The sequence below is a fragment of the Achroia grisella genome, unplaced genomic scaffold (assembly GCF_030625045.1).
Source record: "Achroia grisella isolate CSIRO2021 unplaced genomic scaffold, CSIRO_AGI_Agris_v1 utg906, whole genome shotgun sequence".
In the NCBI taxonomy this organism is placed as follows: Eukaryota; Metazoa; Arthropoda; class Insecta; order Lepidoptera; family Pyralidae; genus Achroia; species Achroia grisella.
Window position 1 is genome coordinate 1,054,589 of NW_026713064.1, and position 20,139 is coordinate 1,074,727.

A 20,139-nucleotide genomic window follows, 5' to 3' on the forward strand; every position below is an offset into this window, starting at 1 on the left:
TTATATATCTTAATAATATTATAAACGCGACTGTTTGTAAGTATAGATGTTTGTTACTCTTTAACGCAAAAAGTACTGAACGGATTTTGATGAAACTTTACAGTAATATAGCTTATGTAACAAAATAACATATAGGTTATATTTAGTTTTGAAAATTAACGCGGGTGAAATAGCGGGTAGTATAGAATAAAACCTTAAGAGGGAACACAGGTAATATATGAAAAAAAAAATCATTCACGATTGTGCTAAGGCGTTAAAGCGCCAAATAGCCCGCGTTCCTAACGCGTGAAAGAACCTGTTATGTATAGTTACTATTATGTGGGCTTGTTTTTTAATAATGAGAAAGATATTCTATTATGAATATATTGTAATGTTAAGAGACGGCTTTTAGTTAGTACGCTAATAATTTATTTAGATTTATAAGATTGCTAATGTCTATTGGAACAGATTTTTATAACTATTAGGTATGTATATCTCTAATATAGAGACGAAAAGGCACAGCTATAGTATTAACTTATTTACATAAGTACAAGATTTCGTACATGAATAGAAAACAGAGATGGATTTAGTAATAATAAACAGCCAGTTTATTTTTTATATAAGAAATATTCGCTGAAAACACGCATTTAGACTACTGTTATACATAAAATTATCTCATCATAAATCCATTTATAGGTCTAAATATAACATTAATTGTCAAATTTTCATCACAAGTATTTTTTACAGTCTGATTATTAGGTACAATTCTATTGTAGAGTAATAATTTTAAACATAAAGTACTTAGTCTCTTTCTTCTTGAAACAATTGTTAATTTGAATTGAAAGTGACAATACACAATATTAGGAGCGATAGCTTTAATTTAATTTAGTTTTTATGAATAAAATATTAGTTGAAGTACACATTTCTTGAGAACCTACTGAGCTACATAATATTTGATAGATGTTTACATAATATACAACTTGATATTAAATATTTTTATTCCGATATTGCACTTATGTGGAACGAAGTTTATATTATTACTACTACTTACAATGTGGAATGATTATTTAATATTACTTAATAGTTAACATTTTGATTTTTAAATAAATGCTAATCATTAGAGACTAGGAATAAAAAAGCGTGGTCACACAACAAACTAGGTGATATAAAATAATTTTTAAGTTGCAGTCACAAATGACTAAATTCTATTATGTTATATATAGGTATTCTGCATCAATCAGACTTTCAAATTCAGTGAACTACGAAATATAAAATACGACACAAGTAATTTATCTAAAATGGACATTAATGTAACGCATTGTAAAAAAAGGCCCTACCATTGCTAATTGTCTATAAATTAAAAAATGTCATTACAAATATATTTTTTTTATCAGTTACATGTGATGCGCCATTAGTCTACTGATGCAGTTGTATACATAATTTTGAACTTTGCATACCATAAATTTGGATACATAATTTTGAACGCGACATACCATAGAATATTAGTCCAACCTATTTGCTTGGTATTAGTACAAGCTAGAGATTAGTTAAATGAGATCGATCACGAATTATGTGGTATCCGGGCGCCTGTGGTATAAATTATACTGTACACTTTTATATAAAAACCAGCTGCACTTGAGTCTTCAAACAAATCCTCTTGTGCAATGTTCCTGCAGAGTGCTACGTCGGATCATCTGATGACATAAGAGCCTCTGATTGCTCGTCGAGATCTGGAATATTTCTTATTACCCTGTGAAATTACAAATTTAATTATTTGTTATAATTTATTTCCTTCTTTGATCTCTTATTTTACTATTGTTTGTATATGTTGTAGAAAGTTTTAACTGCTTATGAAGGTTAAGTTTTTTGTATTAATATGTTTCCGAACTGACAAGAAACTAAAATTATTTTCGTTTTTTTAATGCCAGTTTATTTACATTACCTACTTATATAGGTGTCTATGTGTAACAGTAATTAAAAATCCCGTGCTTGACCAATTATTGCCATGCACGTTTGTTATTCAAGTAATCGTTTAGTAAGAGACTGTGTTCAACAAATTTAATTTAACTGATATTTTAAATCAGTAGTTTGGAATACACAAATATGATTTATAAAATATAGAAGTAGATACATACGTGAATCCTTCCGCGGCCCGCAGTCGGCTGTTAATCCACGTGAGTGGCGACAAAGAGCGCGGCAAGTCTAGCGAACCGACGAGCCAGCCACCGGCCGCCAGCAGCGCCGCAGCGATTCTCCACACTTCGCCGTCACTGGTAACGCCGCCGCGCCACGCGTCCACTCCCACCGACAATGGGATCACCAGCGCCAGCATGCACGTCGCTGTCTGACACGACGTCAGTGATCGGCCCCTGTTGAAAATAGAAGAATAGAAGAGAAAGAATATAACAAGAAGAATAGAAGGGATTTCATAATTATAACTAGGGTGGTCGAAACTCGACCATAATTATTGTCAAGGTGTTTGTTTCCGAACTCTTCCAATTTTATAGAAATTTTGTGTGAATATCGGATAGGTCTGAGAATAGGCTAACATCTACTTTTCAATGATAACGATGACCCACCACTACATTTTTTTTATTATGATTTAAGTAGTAATGAAAAATACATACAACATCACTGTTCTACCATTAACCCCTATTTCTTATTAAAATATCAATTTATTATATATGGAAAGACAATGTATGCTGAGTCCGCTAGTTTAAATGATAAGAACTTTATTAAGGTTCCATTGTCAAATACATGGCAGTGTGTGTAATGTTTTTTTGATTTAATGTATTATTTATGCATTTAATTTAAAAAGAATATTAGCATTCAGCGAAATTTCATCACGCCTTTATAGAACATAAATGCACAAATTACACGTAGTTCTTAATCTTTACATACCTACATTTAACTATAACATAACAAACACGTGAAATACAATTCAAATTTAAGTAGCTATGACGAGGTCGAGTGGAATGAGTAGTCATGCTCACTAAAATGTCCAGACATGTGGCGGCGTGGTGGGCCGGGTCATTGGGCTCCTTACAATATGGTCGAGCGCAGTGATGACTGGCTCATCCGTCATACTCGTGAACGAGTGCTGCTTGTAGGGACTGGTCTGCTCTTATCACTACGACTGATTTAATTTTATTGTGTTTTTATATTTGAGCCTAAATAAATTAGTGCAGGTTGGTAGTTTGTATTCACATGTTTCGACTTCTAAAATGTGAACTTACAAGGATTGTTTAAAAGAGCAACAGACAAGTTTCTTGCTTATTCTTCTTGTGATAAGACTGCTTTCTGAATAAGCCATAGATTTAAAAAAAAATATTCAAAAGTGCTTAAATTAAGTTTATTTGAATAAATGATTTTCTATTCTATTCAACAAATAAAGGTAATTTATATATATTAATTTATATGATAATAAAGTTATACAATTCCAGCTATTAATTATATACAGATTATTTTTTGAGATACAAAATAGCCATGTTCAGACTAGTAATACAGTCTATCTTCATGGCAAATTTTATATGATCCATTTTGCCGTTTTGTTATGAAAAAGTATCAAACGACAATTACACACACACATACTTTCGCGTTTCTAATATAAGTACATGTACATCTCAGGAATAATGTAAAAAAAAAAAAATTACTTTTCTATTCTATTCCCGATTAGTAACTCTAATATACAGTCATGATTACAATATATTTATACTTTTATACATTACACATACAATAATATATAAGACTACTTCAAAACATGATTTTGAGATATATTATGAAGAATATGAATGTAAAGAAATACTTACCATAGCCATAGTGATTCAATTAAAAGTGGTCCAATGGCCGCATCAAGTAATAACCAACTCCAGAGTCTGGGCGGAGGCAGTTCCGCAGACTCTATGCCTACTGCGGCCAGTACTCCGCCCATCGCCCATGCTATGCAACCACAAGCACATCCCACTAAACCTATAAATTTAAATGAACATTTACAAAAGAATTGTAAGCATTACTCAAGGGGGCCACATAACAAGAAGAAATGAAAATAAAACAAAAATATAATAAGTCTATATTAGAAAAATATGTGTTATGAGGAAGTTTAAAGGTATAATAATAATCTTCATAACAATGATAATATAAAATAAAATTATATATAACTTACCAACCAGCAATGGAGAATTGATACCGTCACCTTTCTTTAACTCTTGACGATACATCACAAGGTGCACCGCATAGCATAACGCGGAGCCAAGAGCAGAGAATACTGCTTTCCAGTTGTTCTGACTCTCTGATAAACCTAATACCACCTACAAAATAAATTCAAATATGAGTGAAAAATTATAAACTCAAATTCAAACAAATAGGTGTCCTGAAAGTAACAGAGGAAGAATTCTGTCTGTGTCTACAGACATAGTAGTATATGATACGACATGCCTTATCTATTTAAATTAACATTTTTATCATTATAATTAAGCTTCAAAAATTAATAATTTCTTTTAATATATTTTTTTGAATTAAATGTTATTTTGCAGAAGTTCATTGCACTGTTTCGGCAACCAAACTGCGACGCCGTACAGTCTACACTAGGTTTCTAAGCTATATCCGAACACTATTCAATACCTGATGATGTTTCATTCAGACACGAAACATGTGACGCGATATGAATGTAGACTAAATAACAGTTGAAATTTTATCACCATTAGAGAATGTCGTAACGGTAATCAAGTTTCTGCACTGAATATTTATGGTATTTGTAGCACATATGCTAATTGTAGCGTCTTAAACAAAATAAATTAAGAAATTCCTTAATTAAAATAATTACTTTTAAATTGTATTGTCGATAGCTTACCAGACTAGCGGCGGTGATTAAAACGGCGACACATTTGGAAAGGTTGAACCGATCGCTAGGCATTTGAGTAAATACCGCGCCCAACGAGAGCGCTAGTGCGCCTGTTGTAGAAGTATAGATCGTTGCCGTGCTTGCTGCACTGTATTTCAAACTTAGTCGGTACAAGTAGTTTGATATGAACCACTGAAACAAATGGTATTTTATAATTAACATATATGGTATCGAAATATGGGGAATGAAAATAATGCTACTTTTAAGTGACGTCCTTAAATTACTAGATCCACTTTGTGAAAATCTAGTGTCCAATGGAATGAATTAAGAATTGAAGGCAGGTATAGCAAAGAGCTGTGTATGTTTTTTTCATAATGAAGTAATTTCTGAAATCGATTATCAGTAATTTATTGTTTTTCATATTGCATATCAATATTCCACTACTCAGGGCATTGTTAAGGGTTTAAATTGCTTTTGCTCCATGCACACAATTGTTGAGTGATATATGAAGATAAATTTAATTAAAGTTTTTTTTTAATTAGTAAATGAAGTGTAGTCAACAAATTATATGTACTGGAACAGCAAAGAGGAGAGCGAGTCGCAGATGTCGTCGGGTGGCGGCGGCGGCGGCGCGGCGCTGCGCATGTTCGCTGGCGCGAACTGAAGCGGCCCATGACAGCCTCGCTAGTAGGGCTTCGCCCGCCATCGCCGCGGACATCACTCGCACCTGCACAATTATAATAATTATCACACAATTGCATGAACAGCCTTCTTCTTAAGTAAAAGGGCAGCTTTGTATTATATGAGACAAGAGATTTCATAGCACAATCGAAAAATTTAAATATTTTGAATTCTAAACTGTTCTTTTGTATTGGATTAAACTTATCAAAGTAGGTGTTATTTTATGGAAGTCAATTTAATTTTTTATTGGATTAATATTATTATCACAAGTATTCAAACTGTATGAATTTTTTTTCAACTTTATTATGGAAATCCCAAACTTTATTGACATTATACTCTACATCTATATTGCGACACATGTCTCGCCTCTGAAGAAGTCACCAAATACACTTTTTCTCAATATAAAAAATGTACTAATTTTTACCTCTGCTACTTTATTGAAGCGTACAGCTCTTGGAGCTGCATCATCACTATCCGTGGTTTCTCCAGCACGAACTGGTACAAATGTAGAATCACCCTGGAATAAGCCATATGAATATTTTATACAATTTCAAAAATGTTAAATACTAGCTGTGCTTGTGATTTTACCTGTGTTAAATTTCAATAAAAAAAATATAGCCTATATGTTATTCTGATGCATAAGCTATATTACTGTAGTCTCATCAAAATCCGTTCAGAAGTTTTTGAGTGAAAGAATAACAAACATCCTTATAACACAATACTTACAAATTTTTGGGTTTATAATATTATTAAGATTATTTACAACTATATTTTTATTTTAATAGTCAATGTATAGTTAGAAAAGAGTTATTGTTTACATAAATTCTATACAAGTATTATATATATCATCATGTGTGCATAGAAATATAGAAACATCTAAAGAACAAATCAAATATAAGTATCTTTTTTAAATTAACATTAATCCTTTAACAATCCTCTTCTGTTTTAATTTTCTGTCATTGTAAATTAATAGTTATAATATTTTGAGTAAATACTTACCAAACTATTAGTGGATTCACTAAAATAGTTTTCATCATCTGTTTCAGCAGAATGCTCTAGTAATTGCTGAAATAGTTCAAATTACATATTAAGCATAAAAAAAATATCAATAAACATAATTATAATGTAAAATAAAAAAATGTTCCCTATTATGTGAATTATATAAATTAATCTAGACATATTGTACAGTACCATCTAGTTACAAATACATAGAACTTGTATATAGCCACTAGTAGTCAAATACAAGTACTAATAATAAACAATATATATCTAAATTGAAGTTGGCTGTCAAACAAACAATTCTATTAATTATGAAATTCTAAATATTAAGAGTTATTTTTAATTATTATAGTATGTGGAGTAAATAATACATATATACTTACAGTGTAATCAACAGGTCGACAAGGATCCCTTGTAGGTGGTGTGAAGCATAACACCAAAAGATAAACAAATAATAGTGAACTTCGAACATAGGTTACTAGAAATGGTCTCTCTAGTTTCTTTTCTACATATATATACTGAAAAAAATACAACCATTATTGTAAATAAAATAAATATTACAAGTAAATAGAGATGTAAGCAAAAGATACTTACTTTGGTCATTTCCGACGATAAAACCCACAATATAACAACCAATAGGAGTAAGAATAAACCAAACGTAAACTTTTTACGACTACTGTGTTGGTTACCATCTTTGCCGTTTTTATTGAGAGAGATAATTCGAAAATAATCATGACATAGAGTCAACATGAAGATGAATGTTAACGATTATACAAAGAGAAAACTTAAATCAATGTTATGGTTTGTTGTTAAGGCTCATAGTTCGTTTAATGTTAACACCTCTGCTTCATAAACCCTATGCTCTATATGGTATTATAATTTATCCGTTCACTTCCTAATATGTCATATATACTTCCAAAGAGACTAAATAGTTAGTAAATATTATAAGTTTCGTGTTTTTTTTAGTACCTAATAGGAAAAATACGAACAAATATCAAAGAATCTTAATCAGTGACAGATTTGACAGCGCTCACAGAAACATAGATAACTCATGATATTCTCGTTACGAGTTATCTGTACTACTTTTTTCTTTGGTTTGTATCAGTTAAAATACAATTCCAACAAACGACAATATTGATTGACGTATTGACGTGCGTGAAGTCTTGTTTTCACTTAGCTGTTTTTTGCATTTGAAATATTAATGTGACTGTACCACAAACTGAACATAACCTTACCATTCTGACCACACATATTTATTTAGTTTTCTTAGTTAATTTTATTATCATTATTATTCAATAATATTTAGTACTTAAAAAGATTTCTGATAGATTTTACTGTTACATTAAATTGAAGAAAGATATTCTTAGTCAAAAACAATAAAATGAGTGCGTGTAATACAGAGACAATAAAACTAATAGGAAAATACTTAAACACACCTGTAGGCCCAGTTTGCTATAACACTGATAGGGTCTGTATCTAATTTTTGTTTGTTGCTGTAGAATTTTAAGTTATAATATTTATTAACTGATCTATATAAATGATTGTCCTTGTACTTCTAGGTATTGACAACAGTATTGGGTAAACAGAATGTATATGGTTTTGCAAGTATTGTATTACAATTAGTATCAAAAAGTGGTGTACAAATGTCACAGGAAAATTTATTGCTTAGCTATCAATGGCTTGAGCATATTGCAATCTATTCCAACCAGGCAGTTACTAATCCTATTCTAGCCAAGAATTTCTTGCAGGTATAGTTTTACGTTACCTTAAAGTAATCTAATAATTTACAAGTTATTATGTACCTACTGATATTGTTTATAATTTTTTCAGGACATAAACAAGGCCTTACAAAGGAATACCTATCTGACAGGCAATTTCATAAATATAGTTGATGTTGCAACTTATTATGCATTATATCCTCTACTAGTAAGTATACTTTTGGGTCATTAGTCCAAATATTAACCATCCACTATTTCAGAATAAAAGTAACTGCTTTAGCCATAGATATTTTTTTTAAATCTAGTAATTTGGGATAAAACCAAAGTAGTTATGATTACTTAATTACTATGTTCATTGACTACTATCTATTAAAGCATTATACTATTTAATACTAGCTGACTTTGATCTCAATACATTTTCTCTGTTTTACATTATTAATTGCAGCACCCTTTTTGTTGGTCATAGTGTAATGTTATGTAGCCTATACCCTCACTTGAGCGGACCAAAAAGTACTTTGAACTGCCAAACTCACAATCTTTATCTCATTATACTTAATATTGATTAATATTGAAATTAAATTAAATATTTTGTACTTACTATTTTTTATTAATTCCAGGAACGTCTTCCAATTTATGAACGTGAGTCATTACTTCATCTTTTTAGGTGGTCAAAACATATACAAGCCCAACCTAAAGTGTGTTCAAGCAAGCCACCTCTAGCACTGAATAATTTGACACTCTCAGTATTAGCTCCTATAGCGCATTAAATTTCATATATATGAACACTTAATGTGTTAAATTTAATAATATTAAATAAATTGACTCATATTATGTCTGGTAGATATATCATAATATATTGTTGAGAGTACACAACTAAAAAAAATACAAATAAATATTTTTTTATATGTTTGTGATGAAATGAGATGGCTTTTCTTTCCTCAAAAGAGACTTGTATGCTGGTCAAAGTAATAAATGAAAATTGATATGCTAATAAACATTCTTTAAATAATAAGTAGTCAAATACAGGCAGTATTAAATCTAATAATTACAGTATTTATATTGAGGTTTAAAACAAAACTTAAACAATATATTTTTAATAATAAAAGATTAGTTCATTGAAGAACCAAACAATTATTCTGAAAATAATGTTTGTAAGAACAGAATCCTTCACATCAATTCATAAAAAATACATTGTTAGCTTTATATGATTCATCTACATGAATGATTAACCACAAAGTACCATGTATATTTGAATATTTACAGTAGAAAATCAATTATTATGTAACAATTCATACAATAAATATTAATGACTGAATTCTTCTGTTTCCATTTAATAACATTGTAATGTGCATATCTATGTAAAAAGATCAAGCTACACTACACATCTACACATACAAATCAATTACATATATGTTTATCTACAAAATGAAAGAGAAGCAACGAGAACACTAGATGAGTTCGATGTTTTTTTTTTAAATAAATAATATTTTTCTTGCATTTGTTCATTGTAAATATTGTCGTAATTGGAAGTAATTTTTTTCTTTTATCACTGACTGCATAATACAGAATACTTGCATCGTATTTGTTAATAATACTGATGTAGGTACTTACCTAACGTTATTTTCCAATTCACTAATTTTAAAACAGCGTAGACTATAAAGTTTGCAAAGCAACATATGTTTCTATGAAATTTTGATTAAAAATCTACGAATAGTGTAGGAGTATGTAGTTTATATAAAGTGGTTATAGCTTATACACAATACGCCGTGCTGTACAATTGCCCGTGTATTATACAGTCGTAATGGAACTCGTTAACATTTTTGTTCTCTTAATTGTAACGAGTACATTTAAATATTGTGTATGTATGTGTTTAGAATTATTTAGCTAACCAGGTATTTGAAAACAATATATTAGTTATTCTATAGTATTCTCTAATTTTGAATCTACTCAATATTGAGGAGAAATATTGTCAAGGAGTGTGAGTGGAAGTGTGTGGCACTGAAGACTAGAATGGAGTGAAGAAGACTTCAATGGAGCCACCATTGAAATAGATTTGAATTTTCCAACATTTCAAAATGAAAAATAGTAACAAAACTAAATATTAAACTATTAAACAAATAATTTACGTATTTTGATACGAGTCACATTATAAATAAGCCCTATAAAATTTATATCTTTTAGGAATTGAAGACTGTACAAGACCCATTACCGAAACAGATATATCCACACGAGTTAAGAAATATAAGTTTGGATGAGGCAGTTGTGTTTCACCCACAGCCATTTTCATTCCCCGGTTATCCTATTGTATTATATTTATAAAACAGTTGGAAAGTAAATACAATAAATGAAAAGGATCTCACATTTACAATAGGTGCTTACTTTAATTGTGGTGACGAACTGACGTAGAATTTATGGTTAAGAAAACTAGTAAAAATATACTAAGATAGGTATATAATTTATTTATATTTTTTATTTACGTATGGTCTATTTATTACCTACATATTTGTGAAACAAAACCTACTTACAAAGCACTAAATTAGTAACAAATTTAAATTAAATTAGTAACAATCCTGTATCATATTTCTGTAATAGGTATTATTATAGGTATATAGTATAAAATAACAATACCTACTATAGGTAAATGTAATTATAATAACATTATTTATCCTTAATAATTAAGTCTTTAATGCTTAATTAATATTATTGTTTTTTAATTCTCTGCTTTTTTCGTATTTTCGTTTGGCGTTCTGTCAGAAAATCTCAACATAAGACACCGATCTAGTTTATTCGAATAAGAGCAACCATTATCCTCTTCTTCTGTAACAGAGTAATTCACAATTAATTGAAAATTTTGATAAACATCCAATTGGATTATATAATTAAATCTAATCTAATAATAGGCATTAAATCGTTAGCCTGTTAAGTTAGGTTCTAAAGACAGCAAAATGTGTCTGCACTATGGTTCCGATTACCCCATTTGGGATAACAGTCGTGATCGTAGATATATATAGGTAGGGGAAAGGGGTTTGTTAGTAATGATAACTAATTTAGTTAATTACTCGTGAAATCGCCACGATAAACTGACACCTGACTTTATCATGATCATATCATGCACCAGTAGTGCCCCGCCAGCGTAAATTGTTAGCGCAGACGGAAGCAACATTCTATTGTCATCCATAAAAAAATTAAACGTACATATGTATGTTTAAATATAGTACTACTTTATTTCTATGATATGCTATTTCAGGTAAAATAGTTGAGTAAGTAATTTCTCGCTTGCGGTTTGGTTTCATATTGTTTTTGTTTTTTCTTCTTATTCTAATTACTGTTTTAGGTAAATACAAAATATTTCTGATAGTACCTACCGAGTAGTTATATAATTGTATTATTTACATTTATTTAATATAACTTCTTGAAGTAATAACTATTTGCTGGGTTTTGGTATTATTGATCGTAGTGGACATTCTGTCTATGCCAAAAATTGTGTTCTATGTGCAAAGATAATGATCATCGTCGTCAACTTCTTTGTCATTCTCAGTTACTATTAGTAGTTTTTATGAAAGCAAATTTATATTACCTGTTTCTAATTCTTGAAAACACGCTCTTATTTGATCTCTCAAAGCAGTACGAGACTGTTGCGAGGTAACCGATGACTGTACTTTGTTCCAAAGTTCAATTTCACGTGGTATTCCTTGAGAGTCCACCTGTTTGTTTATACATAGTGGAGATATAATATTGTAGCTCTCTTAAAGTGTGTTTTGTGCATGAATATATCGATATATATCGATGTAATCTGTGGCAAGACTAAAGGTCTTGCCACAGATAAACACTTTTCAAGTTTGACCCTACGTTCTTGGATCCATGGCCGACCTAGTGACAACTACTAATATCGCTGTTTACTATTTAAAAACTCAAAATACATTAAAACAACAATATGGCTTTAGTGTGAACTTAAGCCGTATCTCCACATAGTGCTCATTATAAAACTGAGAACGTCATTGTCTAGCTGTTTATTACCAGGATTTATACCCAATGGTAGTGAAGTAGTAACACAAAAAAAAATGTGTTACTTCATATTTTAGTGAGCATGTTAAATGTTGTATTCACCCTATCGGGCATAACAGATACAAAGCTATGTTATTATTTACATCTTAAATTGGAATTATACTTTTATTTGATAAATAAATTGATGCGAACCATAGGTTTGTAGTAGCAGCAGTAAGTAGTATATATAAAACATATATAGCCTTTATAGTTGAAAATCTAGAAATTAACCAAAGGATCTGACCCTGATTTGCAGCTATATTTTTGAGGTGATTGGCCTTCGGATGAACGAGAGTAACCTTAAATATCCCAAGTTACAATATGTCGTGGGAAATCCCTGTATGTAGAAGATGTAAGTATTCTGAAGAAGCAATTTAAATTATTTTTTGATTTTGTTTTAATTTCATGACAGAAGTAAGCACTTATTATTTTATGCAAAAAATTGATTTAAATTGTAGGTTTTAAAGTAATTAATACGTGACTATGACAGATATCCATATAAAAAAAAAAAACAAAAAATATTTGTAAGTTGGTTGATAAACAAAAAAAACATAAGTCCCCGTATATAAAACAAAATAAAGGTGATCATAGACCAATCTTTCGAATAAGGTTAAAATTAAATAATTTTTATTTAAATGAGAGTGATTTTGGTACTTTGGATTTATTGTAAGATAAGGTTACAATATATAAGGTTATATATAATAAGCTCAAATATCTTATTATATAATATTAGATCTCTTATAAGTAGGTAAATAGGTATCTTTAGTTTTAATAAAAATAAGTAGAAATAACTTACTATTTGCAGATTGGCAAATACACACTGGCTCAAACACTGAAAAAAAATATATATTTAACTTATTGTTAATTGTTTACATAGGTACTTATTGCTAAATAAAACATTTATAAACATAGGACATAGTGCATAGGTATTTAGCATGGGCAATTGTTACCAGTACAACTATATTATACCCAAAAACTGCACAATGTATAATGTATTTTAATTTCAAAAGGCAAGGAAAGGATAATCTCTAACTTAGATATGTTCTTATCTAATTATATTGGCTGCCTTCTATTCGTCATAAAAATAGACTTCATTTATTTTCCTTACATATCTAATTTATATAAGCAGTCCTATTAATGCCAACATATCAATGATCTTAATAAATATATGATGTTTTTAATCGTACCTGATCAGAATCAGCTTTATTTAATAGTGTATCGCTTCGTTTAGTTCTATTAGAAATAGTATTTCCAGTGTTACCATTAATAGTTTCATTAGAAAGGTTTTTACTAGCTATCCGTGGAGCTGATGTGACCAATTTTTCACCTCCACTCCCTGTTCCGTATCCGCCGTAATCATAATCAGTTGCATTCAGAACAGAAATGTTTTGTTCTCGTAAATCGCTTGTGTTTCTTATCTCGTGTCCATATTGATTTATCTGCCTTGGACTGTCTAATCGTGAGTAATTTTCGGAGCGGCGTTGACGCTGGTTATTTGTATTGTGTTCCTCTCTAGGAGTAAAGCAATACTTTAATGCAGTAGCCACTTCTTCTTCCAAAAGCCATATGTTCCCTTCCCCGGCACAAGAGACGAAACACGGTAGAAATATTAATAGCAATGCGGCACCCTCCATTGCAATGTGACTAATAACAAAGATGCATTATTTTGTGCGCTATAAATTGGAATAGTACAGGAAACTGGCTCATTAAAGAGTGACACTTTAACGACATCAAGGTAGATGATAATTCGATGTGCTTTCATTATTAAATCAGGTTACATACAATGGTGACATATGATTACAAAGTTCTAAATAGTTCTAGTCTGTGTTGGTATTTTTATAAACTTGTCTGCTATAAAATTATATTGATACTGAATATTGATGTAATTAGGATTTTCTTAATCTAGATTAAACTTGATTATGTAGTCGGATCACAACACACTTAATATTTCTTTGAACAGTTTTCCGAGTACTAAAATTTCAAAAGGATTAGGTATTATTTATAGGTATGTTAATATTATTGAAATATGTAGATATCTATTGTGGTGATAACATGAACATTAAAATATTGTATCTTAAGAAGAACTTACGAATAATACAATTTTTGTTAAATTCAGTTAACCATTGTCGCGAAAGTTGAAAACATATTTAAGTTCATTAAACTCCCGTACATAATTATAAAATATTAGGTAGGTACTATACATTAATTTATTATTATGCGTACATATTTCATTTTTCTTCATTATATTATTATTGATTTATCCTTTGCCATAATGTCCCCACTTCCCATTACCCCAACCACTCCAACTTGGTTTTCCGGAATTTCCAAATATTCTTATTCCCGGGTACCCCGACCCATAACTTCCATAGCTACTCCCTGCTAAAGCTGATTTACCATAGGAGCCAAATATGCCTGTATCATCATTAGACACACTTGCATAACTGCTGCCGATTATACCCGCGGCTCCAAAATTACTATAACCATTGCTGCCATAGTTGCCAGATATGCTGAAAGTCACCGGAATATGGATGCCCCTAAGGCCGTAGGACGCACTACGAAATCTTGGCCAGAAAGTTTCTGCCTTTTCCATTGTTTCCTCTTTCACTGTTGTTGTTTGTTGTTCTGGAATAAAAATGTTTATAATTAGGCACAATATAAATTAATTGCATTACGAGACAAGTTTACTTATATTTTTGGCTCACAATTACGATGACTAGCTATTTCGTTAAAAATGTAGAATTACTGATAGGCATTCAAAATTTTTATTCGTAATAAGCATAAACATTAAAAGTTCTTAAATCATTTTTGTTACATGGTTAAGTTACCTATATGTTACTTATAATCTATTACAGAACAGCTAGAAAAATATTGTTATAAGAAAAACGAGTGTATTCTTACTCGATTCAATACTAGGTAGTACAACGAGGTCTTCAGTGTCCCGTGCATGTCTCTGGCTGAAAGGTTTCAACCACAAGTCTCCTGGTAGTATGCTACCACTGGTGGGTGACATGGGTGGGCTTGGTGATAAATACAATGCTGGGTCCAATATTGCAGTGGCACATTCGACGCTCCAAATAACACTAACGTAAGTGTACAACCAGCTTAATTGTTTCTACAACAAATACATATAATCATTGTGGCGAATTTATTCTATACTATTATATTATAATAGTATTCTCTGTTATTTATACATTTATTACGATTATAATTACTTATTTTTTATATTATTGAATCTGTCTCGGCTGTGAGTACTTCGACTAACCGAATAAATATTTAATCTATGCCGTGCCTATTATTCTTAATTGTTCATGGCGAGTTATGCCCATATTTTACTTTACGGAATATAAGAGGTGTTGGTAAGTCAATAAAAGAATAAAGGGCACTTGTAGTTATATTTATATTTGTACGCATATTCTAACGTGCATTGAGGATAAATATTTAATAGGTACATACTACTAAACACCTATTTTAATTGTTTATTTGTGTCTATGATATGCTCAATTAACAATGAAATCATCACATGGTAAATCATAAATGGTGGTCAATTGAAATTGAAAATTTGTATAACATTTAAAGGAGAATAAAAATAGAGAGCTGCTAGGGTTGATTTTCACATTACGGCTGTTCCAACTGTATCTACGACTTGGTTTACTTTTTTGGTATAAAATATTGCCTATTTGCTCTTGATGAACTCATGAACTATTCATGTCAAAGCCGTACCTGCACCATTATTGGTATTAAGCTGACAAAGAGAGAGATGGACATTCTGTTACAATTATAATTTTAATACTAATGAAATATAGGCTCGGAATACAATCTATCAATATGCCATTCATTTCTATCCAATGAATAGTTTTGTGGCGAGAACGTAAATAGACAGTCATACACATTTTCTCAATTATAATGTCAAGTATACATGGATTATATGTATATATATAAACGATTCATGATTATGTAGATATATAGTGACTTGGACTTTGTTACGATGCATGCTAGAACGCATAAAAATTACAAAAGGAAATCTGTTAAAAAACAAAAAGTTTAACTATTAGGATTTTCATTTTGACTTGTTATCGATATATTAACTACTAAGTTGTTCTAATATAGTCACGACCCAAATCGGTTTTTGTGAAACAAAATCTAATTTGTTTATTATAAATTGTATTGTAAATACATAAGGACTTGAATGAATCACGCATAGTATAATTACTACCTATGCAGAAAGATATAAGTAGTAATTTATTTCATATTCATTGGTATGATTATATGATTGCTCATCTTCTTGAGTGGATGAGTAGGTAAATAGGTATAATAAATATAATATGTTTGATGTCGTTAAGTTGAAATTGTTAATAATATTTTCTTAGCCATTGTCTATGTTAAAAAATAAATCTATAGGTACATAAGATATTATTATCACACTTACATAAGATTATTAAAAAATCTAAAAATACTATTCCTAATAATGAACTTAATTCCAGGTGCCGATTCGATTTACTCTCCAACAAATATATTTAAACTTTGATGAAAACTGGCGTTTACGCAATTTAGAGTTCCGGCCGATAAGAAGAGTATTAATTTATATTGTATACTGTATTGGCTAATCATAATTGTATTTTTTATCCTAAACTTGCGTATAAAGTTGACGCATATGTTAATTACTATCCTATTGAACAAGTGAAAAATTATTGCAATTTTGTAATGATTTTTAGATACTTACAAACTAAAAATATTATTTTGTATATATCTGTCCTCTCTGTCTATATGTATGTTCTCGATAATATTAGAAACGACTGAACCGTTTTACATGCGGGTTTAATCCATCAATAGAGTGATTTCTATAAGGAAGGTTTGGGTACACCCAACCACATTGATTTGCAGAAAACTTTAAAGAATTATACATAATTCATTAAAGGTTTCTGCAAATTTATTGAAATACTCGGGCAGGGCGGGTCCCTAAGGAATTAGCAAAATTTAATAAGAAAAAAAATACACATATCTACTTACAATCATTTTTCTTCCTATTTCAAATCAATGTTTTTTTTTAATCAGTCCGTTACTGCACTTCACGACGATTCCCAACCGATTGTACGTAAGGCAGGCGTGAAAGCCTTTCTCCAAGTTTTAGGAGACGGGATTTTTTATATTGTAGCTTTCAAGGACGTCTGGTTAGTAATGATATGAAAGTAAACGACCCAATTATTTTAGCTCTAAGTTAATAATTTTACCTATTTTCTACGTAGCCATGTAATAATCATTTTTTTATAAGAATGTAATCAACTAGTTGTTTTGTGGGGAAGGGGAGTGTTAGTAATAGTGTCTAACATTATCTTATCTGTGGTAGTAGGGACTAGTGGCTCACTAGTCCCTACTACCACTATTGCGTTCTCAGATCGACCTCCACAATTTCTCCGATAACCAAAGTAGTTAATTTTTAGCGATTTCAACACGAAGCGATGGGTTACCTGTACTTATCTCATTTTCATACTTTTCGAATACCGCGAAGCGGGCACACCATTCAGTAAGAAAAGTGATTGTAAAATTCTACATGTGATGTATTTTTTAATCTGAAAACATCATGTATGTTATTTTACTTAAATGACACGTGTAGGAAAATCTGAATTGCATCATTCAATACATAATCACAAGATGGAATCATATTTACTTGTGTTAATGTCTTCGTGGTTTATTTAATGATCTGTTGATTGCATATATGCAATATGTGTGCAGTATCCATAACATAGTGTATGTTGAACAACTACTTAGGATACTTTAAAATAGCAGCAACTGTTATAATGTGGTGACCAATATGTTTGACTTTGACTTTGAGCACATCTATGATTTAACATTGTAATATTAATTCTGTACTTGTTTATAAATACTTACATTTGTATCTAATTTACTATTGCGCATCCATCCCCTATGTCCTATTATGGCCTAATAGTTTCTTCGTACGATCTTGTGTTTTACGTTTAACTTTCTTTTGAAAATATTTCTCCCTACTGTTGTTTTTACTTCATTCAATTTTATTATGTCTTTGCCTTTTTATTTACCTCTATACTCACTATAACGTCCAGTACAAATAAACGTGGTTAATAAAATAATATTAGAATAAGTAATTATTTGAAACCTAATTGAAATTTGTATTTTATTAATGAAGCTACATTCTGTACGAATTTTACTATATAGTAATTTTATCCCAATTGTCTGTATTCTTTCTATAGAGTTTAACGAATTTATTTTTGTCAAGTAATTCTACTTCCTAAACGTAATCGCGTGCGATCTCCCCGCACTCGAGAAAACGATTCCGTTTTTGAAAATAAAACAAAATTTTCTTTCTAATTTAACATCGACCCCTAAATCGGAATCCAGTATTACATCGTATTATATATTTTGTCATTTTTGGTCTCCAATACTATTTAGTATATATTATTGTTGTGGTGTAGGATGTAGAGACTTTAGCATACTGGCTTAATTCCATTAGTAGGGGATTTCATTCTCTCACGATACAATAATTTTTATTCAAGATTGTTTTTATTGGTCTGAGTGTTTTGTAGATATTATGTCTATATTAAAAACAAAAATAAAGTATTTCTAACACTTCTTTAATACTTATAGTACAATGTCGGTCAAAGTTTGAGAGCTATGTGAATTGTTCTGGGTTATTAATTATTCAGTATATACGTATATTGAAAAGTCAATGTAGGCATATAATGACGTAAGAAGCCTATACCCATTCCACAATACAAACATATACACATCTTTCGCTAAATTAACGTGTTTGTGGTGGACGAGTGTAAAATATATACCTAAAGACATTCGAAACTGGTTTTGAAATTATGTTATGGACTTTAAAACCGGTCGATGACCCATATACCCGTTGTTTGAATCGTATCAAAGATCCTGTTTGAGATCCACTGTGTCACCAAAAGATTAGTAAATAAACATCTTATCTATGATGACTTCGTTGATGTCTGTGTGAACTTATGCCACATCTAATATTAGGTAACATTCAATAGGAGCCATTCAATAACATAAAAAAATCTACTAGCAGAATTTCTTGACAGTTCCTCTCATTAAGTATCTTGAATGGACGGTAGGTATAGGTATAGTGTTAAGAAATTCTGACATGCATAAATGGCTGAAAGTGTTCTATTTGTATAAATAACTTTGACTATAAGCACCTATCAGAAAAAAATCAATAACTACATATACATATGTAATATTATATTATCTGTGATATATATACACATATATATATATATAAACAGATATAGCTACATTTGTTACTTTAAATCGTTGTGATATCCTTACTTACATATTATGCATGCAAAAATGTATCCGTTAGTCGAAATTTAATAGTTAAACGACTTTTAATAAATAACGGTAAGATAGATTCTGTCACGAGCAATCATAGGCTCTTGCTGAAGTTGCGACCTTATTTGCAATATTATTATATAAAGGACATTCGTAAATTCAGTTACACGTTGCTAGTATGGGCCCCCCATACGTCAGGGGCAGACGTCGACAAAAAGTGACATTGTTTTGTCATCTCATTGCAACATATGTGACGTCACATAAGGGAGTGGAGAGGCTCGTAAATGTGATCTATTATTATGATGGGGAGGGGTCAAAAATTCATAAATATGGGGTGACGCAATTTATAGATGTCAATTTATATTAACTAAGTTATAGTAGCTATGAAAATTGTATCTATATATATTCGTAGGTACCTAAGGATAACAATATTTTTAGTTAATAATTTAAAATTATGACTAAATAAAATTTACAAGGAAAATTGTCTTAATAAAATAATACTTACAATTTTATAATTCAATCAATACTGTGGGTGGTAGTTATTTCTTTAGGATTTTTTTT

The 20,139-nt window shown here is 30.4% G+C and overlaps 4 protein-coding genes across 4 annotated transcripts; 1 reads left to right on the top strand and 3 right to left on the bottom strand.

Moving 5' to 3' along the window:
- Positions 1-1,446: 1,446 nt before the first annotated feature.
- On the bottom strand, positions 1,447-7,575 carry LOC131853810 (solute carrier family 35 member F5). Its single transcript, XM_059204854.1, has 10 exons — positions 7,094-7,575; positions 6,883-7,017; positions 6,500-6,565; positions 5,925-6,017; positions 5,394-5,546; positions 4,829-5,011; positions 4,142-4,286; positions 3,789-3,948; positions 2,115-2,348; positions 1,447-1,729 (listed from the first exon to the last, which is right to left on the bottom strand). The coding sequence occupies exons 1-10, from the start codon at positions 7,247-7,249 to the stop codon at positions 1,660-1,662; spliced, it is 1,395 nt and encodes a 464-aa protein (XP_059060837.1). The 5' UTR covers positions 7,250-7,575; the 3' UTR covers positions 1,447-1,659.
- Positions 7,576-7,822: 247 nt separating this feature from the next.
- On the top strand, positions 7,823-9,532 carry LOC131853811 (eukaryotic translation elongation factor 1 epsilon-1). The gene is made up of 4 exons (XM_059204855.1): positions 7,823-7,967; positions 8,059-8,247; positions 8,330-8,425; positions 8,835-9,532. The coding sequence occupies exons 1-4, from the start codon at positions 7,881-7,883 to the stop codon at positions 8,982-8,984; spliced, it is 522 nt and encodes a 173-aa protein (XP_059060838.1). The 5' UTR covers positions 7,823-7,880; the 3' UTR covers positions 8,985-9,532.
- A 1,175-nt stretch (positions 9,533-10,707) lies between these two features.
- Positions 10,708-13,895, bottom strand: LOC131853803 (odorant-binding protein 59a-like). The gene is made up of 4 exons (XM_059204846.1): positions 13,449-13,895; positions 13,058-13,093; positions 11,795-11,921; positions 10,708-11,034 (listed from the first exon to the last, which is right to left on the bottom strand). Exons 1-4 carry the CDS (start codon positions 13,893-13,895, stop codon positions 10,928-10,930), a joined length of 717 nt encoding a protein of 238 aa, XP_059060829.1. The 3' UTR covers positions 10,708-10,927.
- Positions 13,896-14,518: 623 nt separating this feature from the next.
- On the bottom strand, positions 14,519-15,990 carry LOC131853728 (uncharacterized). The gene is made up of 3 exons (XM_059204747.1): positions 15,982-15,990; positions 15,160-15,373; positions 14,519-14,883 (listed from the first exon to the last, which is right to left on the bottom strand). The coding sequence occupies exons 1-3, from the start codon at positions 15,988-15,990 to the stop codon at positions 14,519-14,521; spliced, it is 588 nt and encodes a 195-aa protein (XP_059060730.1).
- Positions 15,991-20,139: the final 4,149 nt, after the last annotated feature.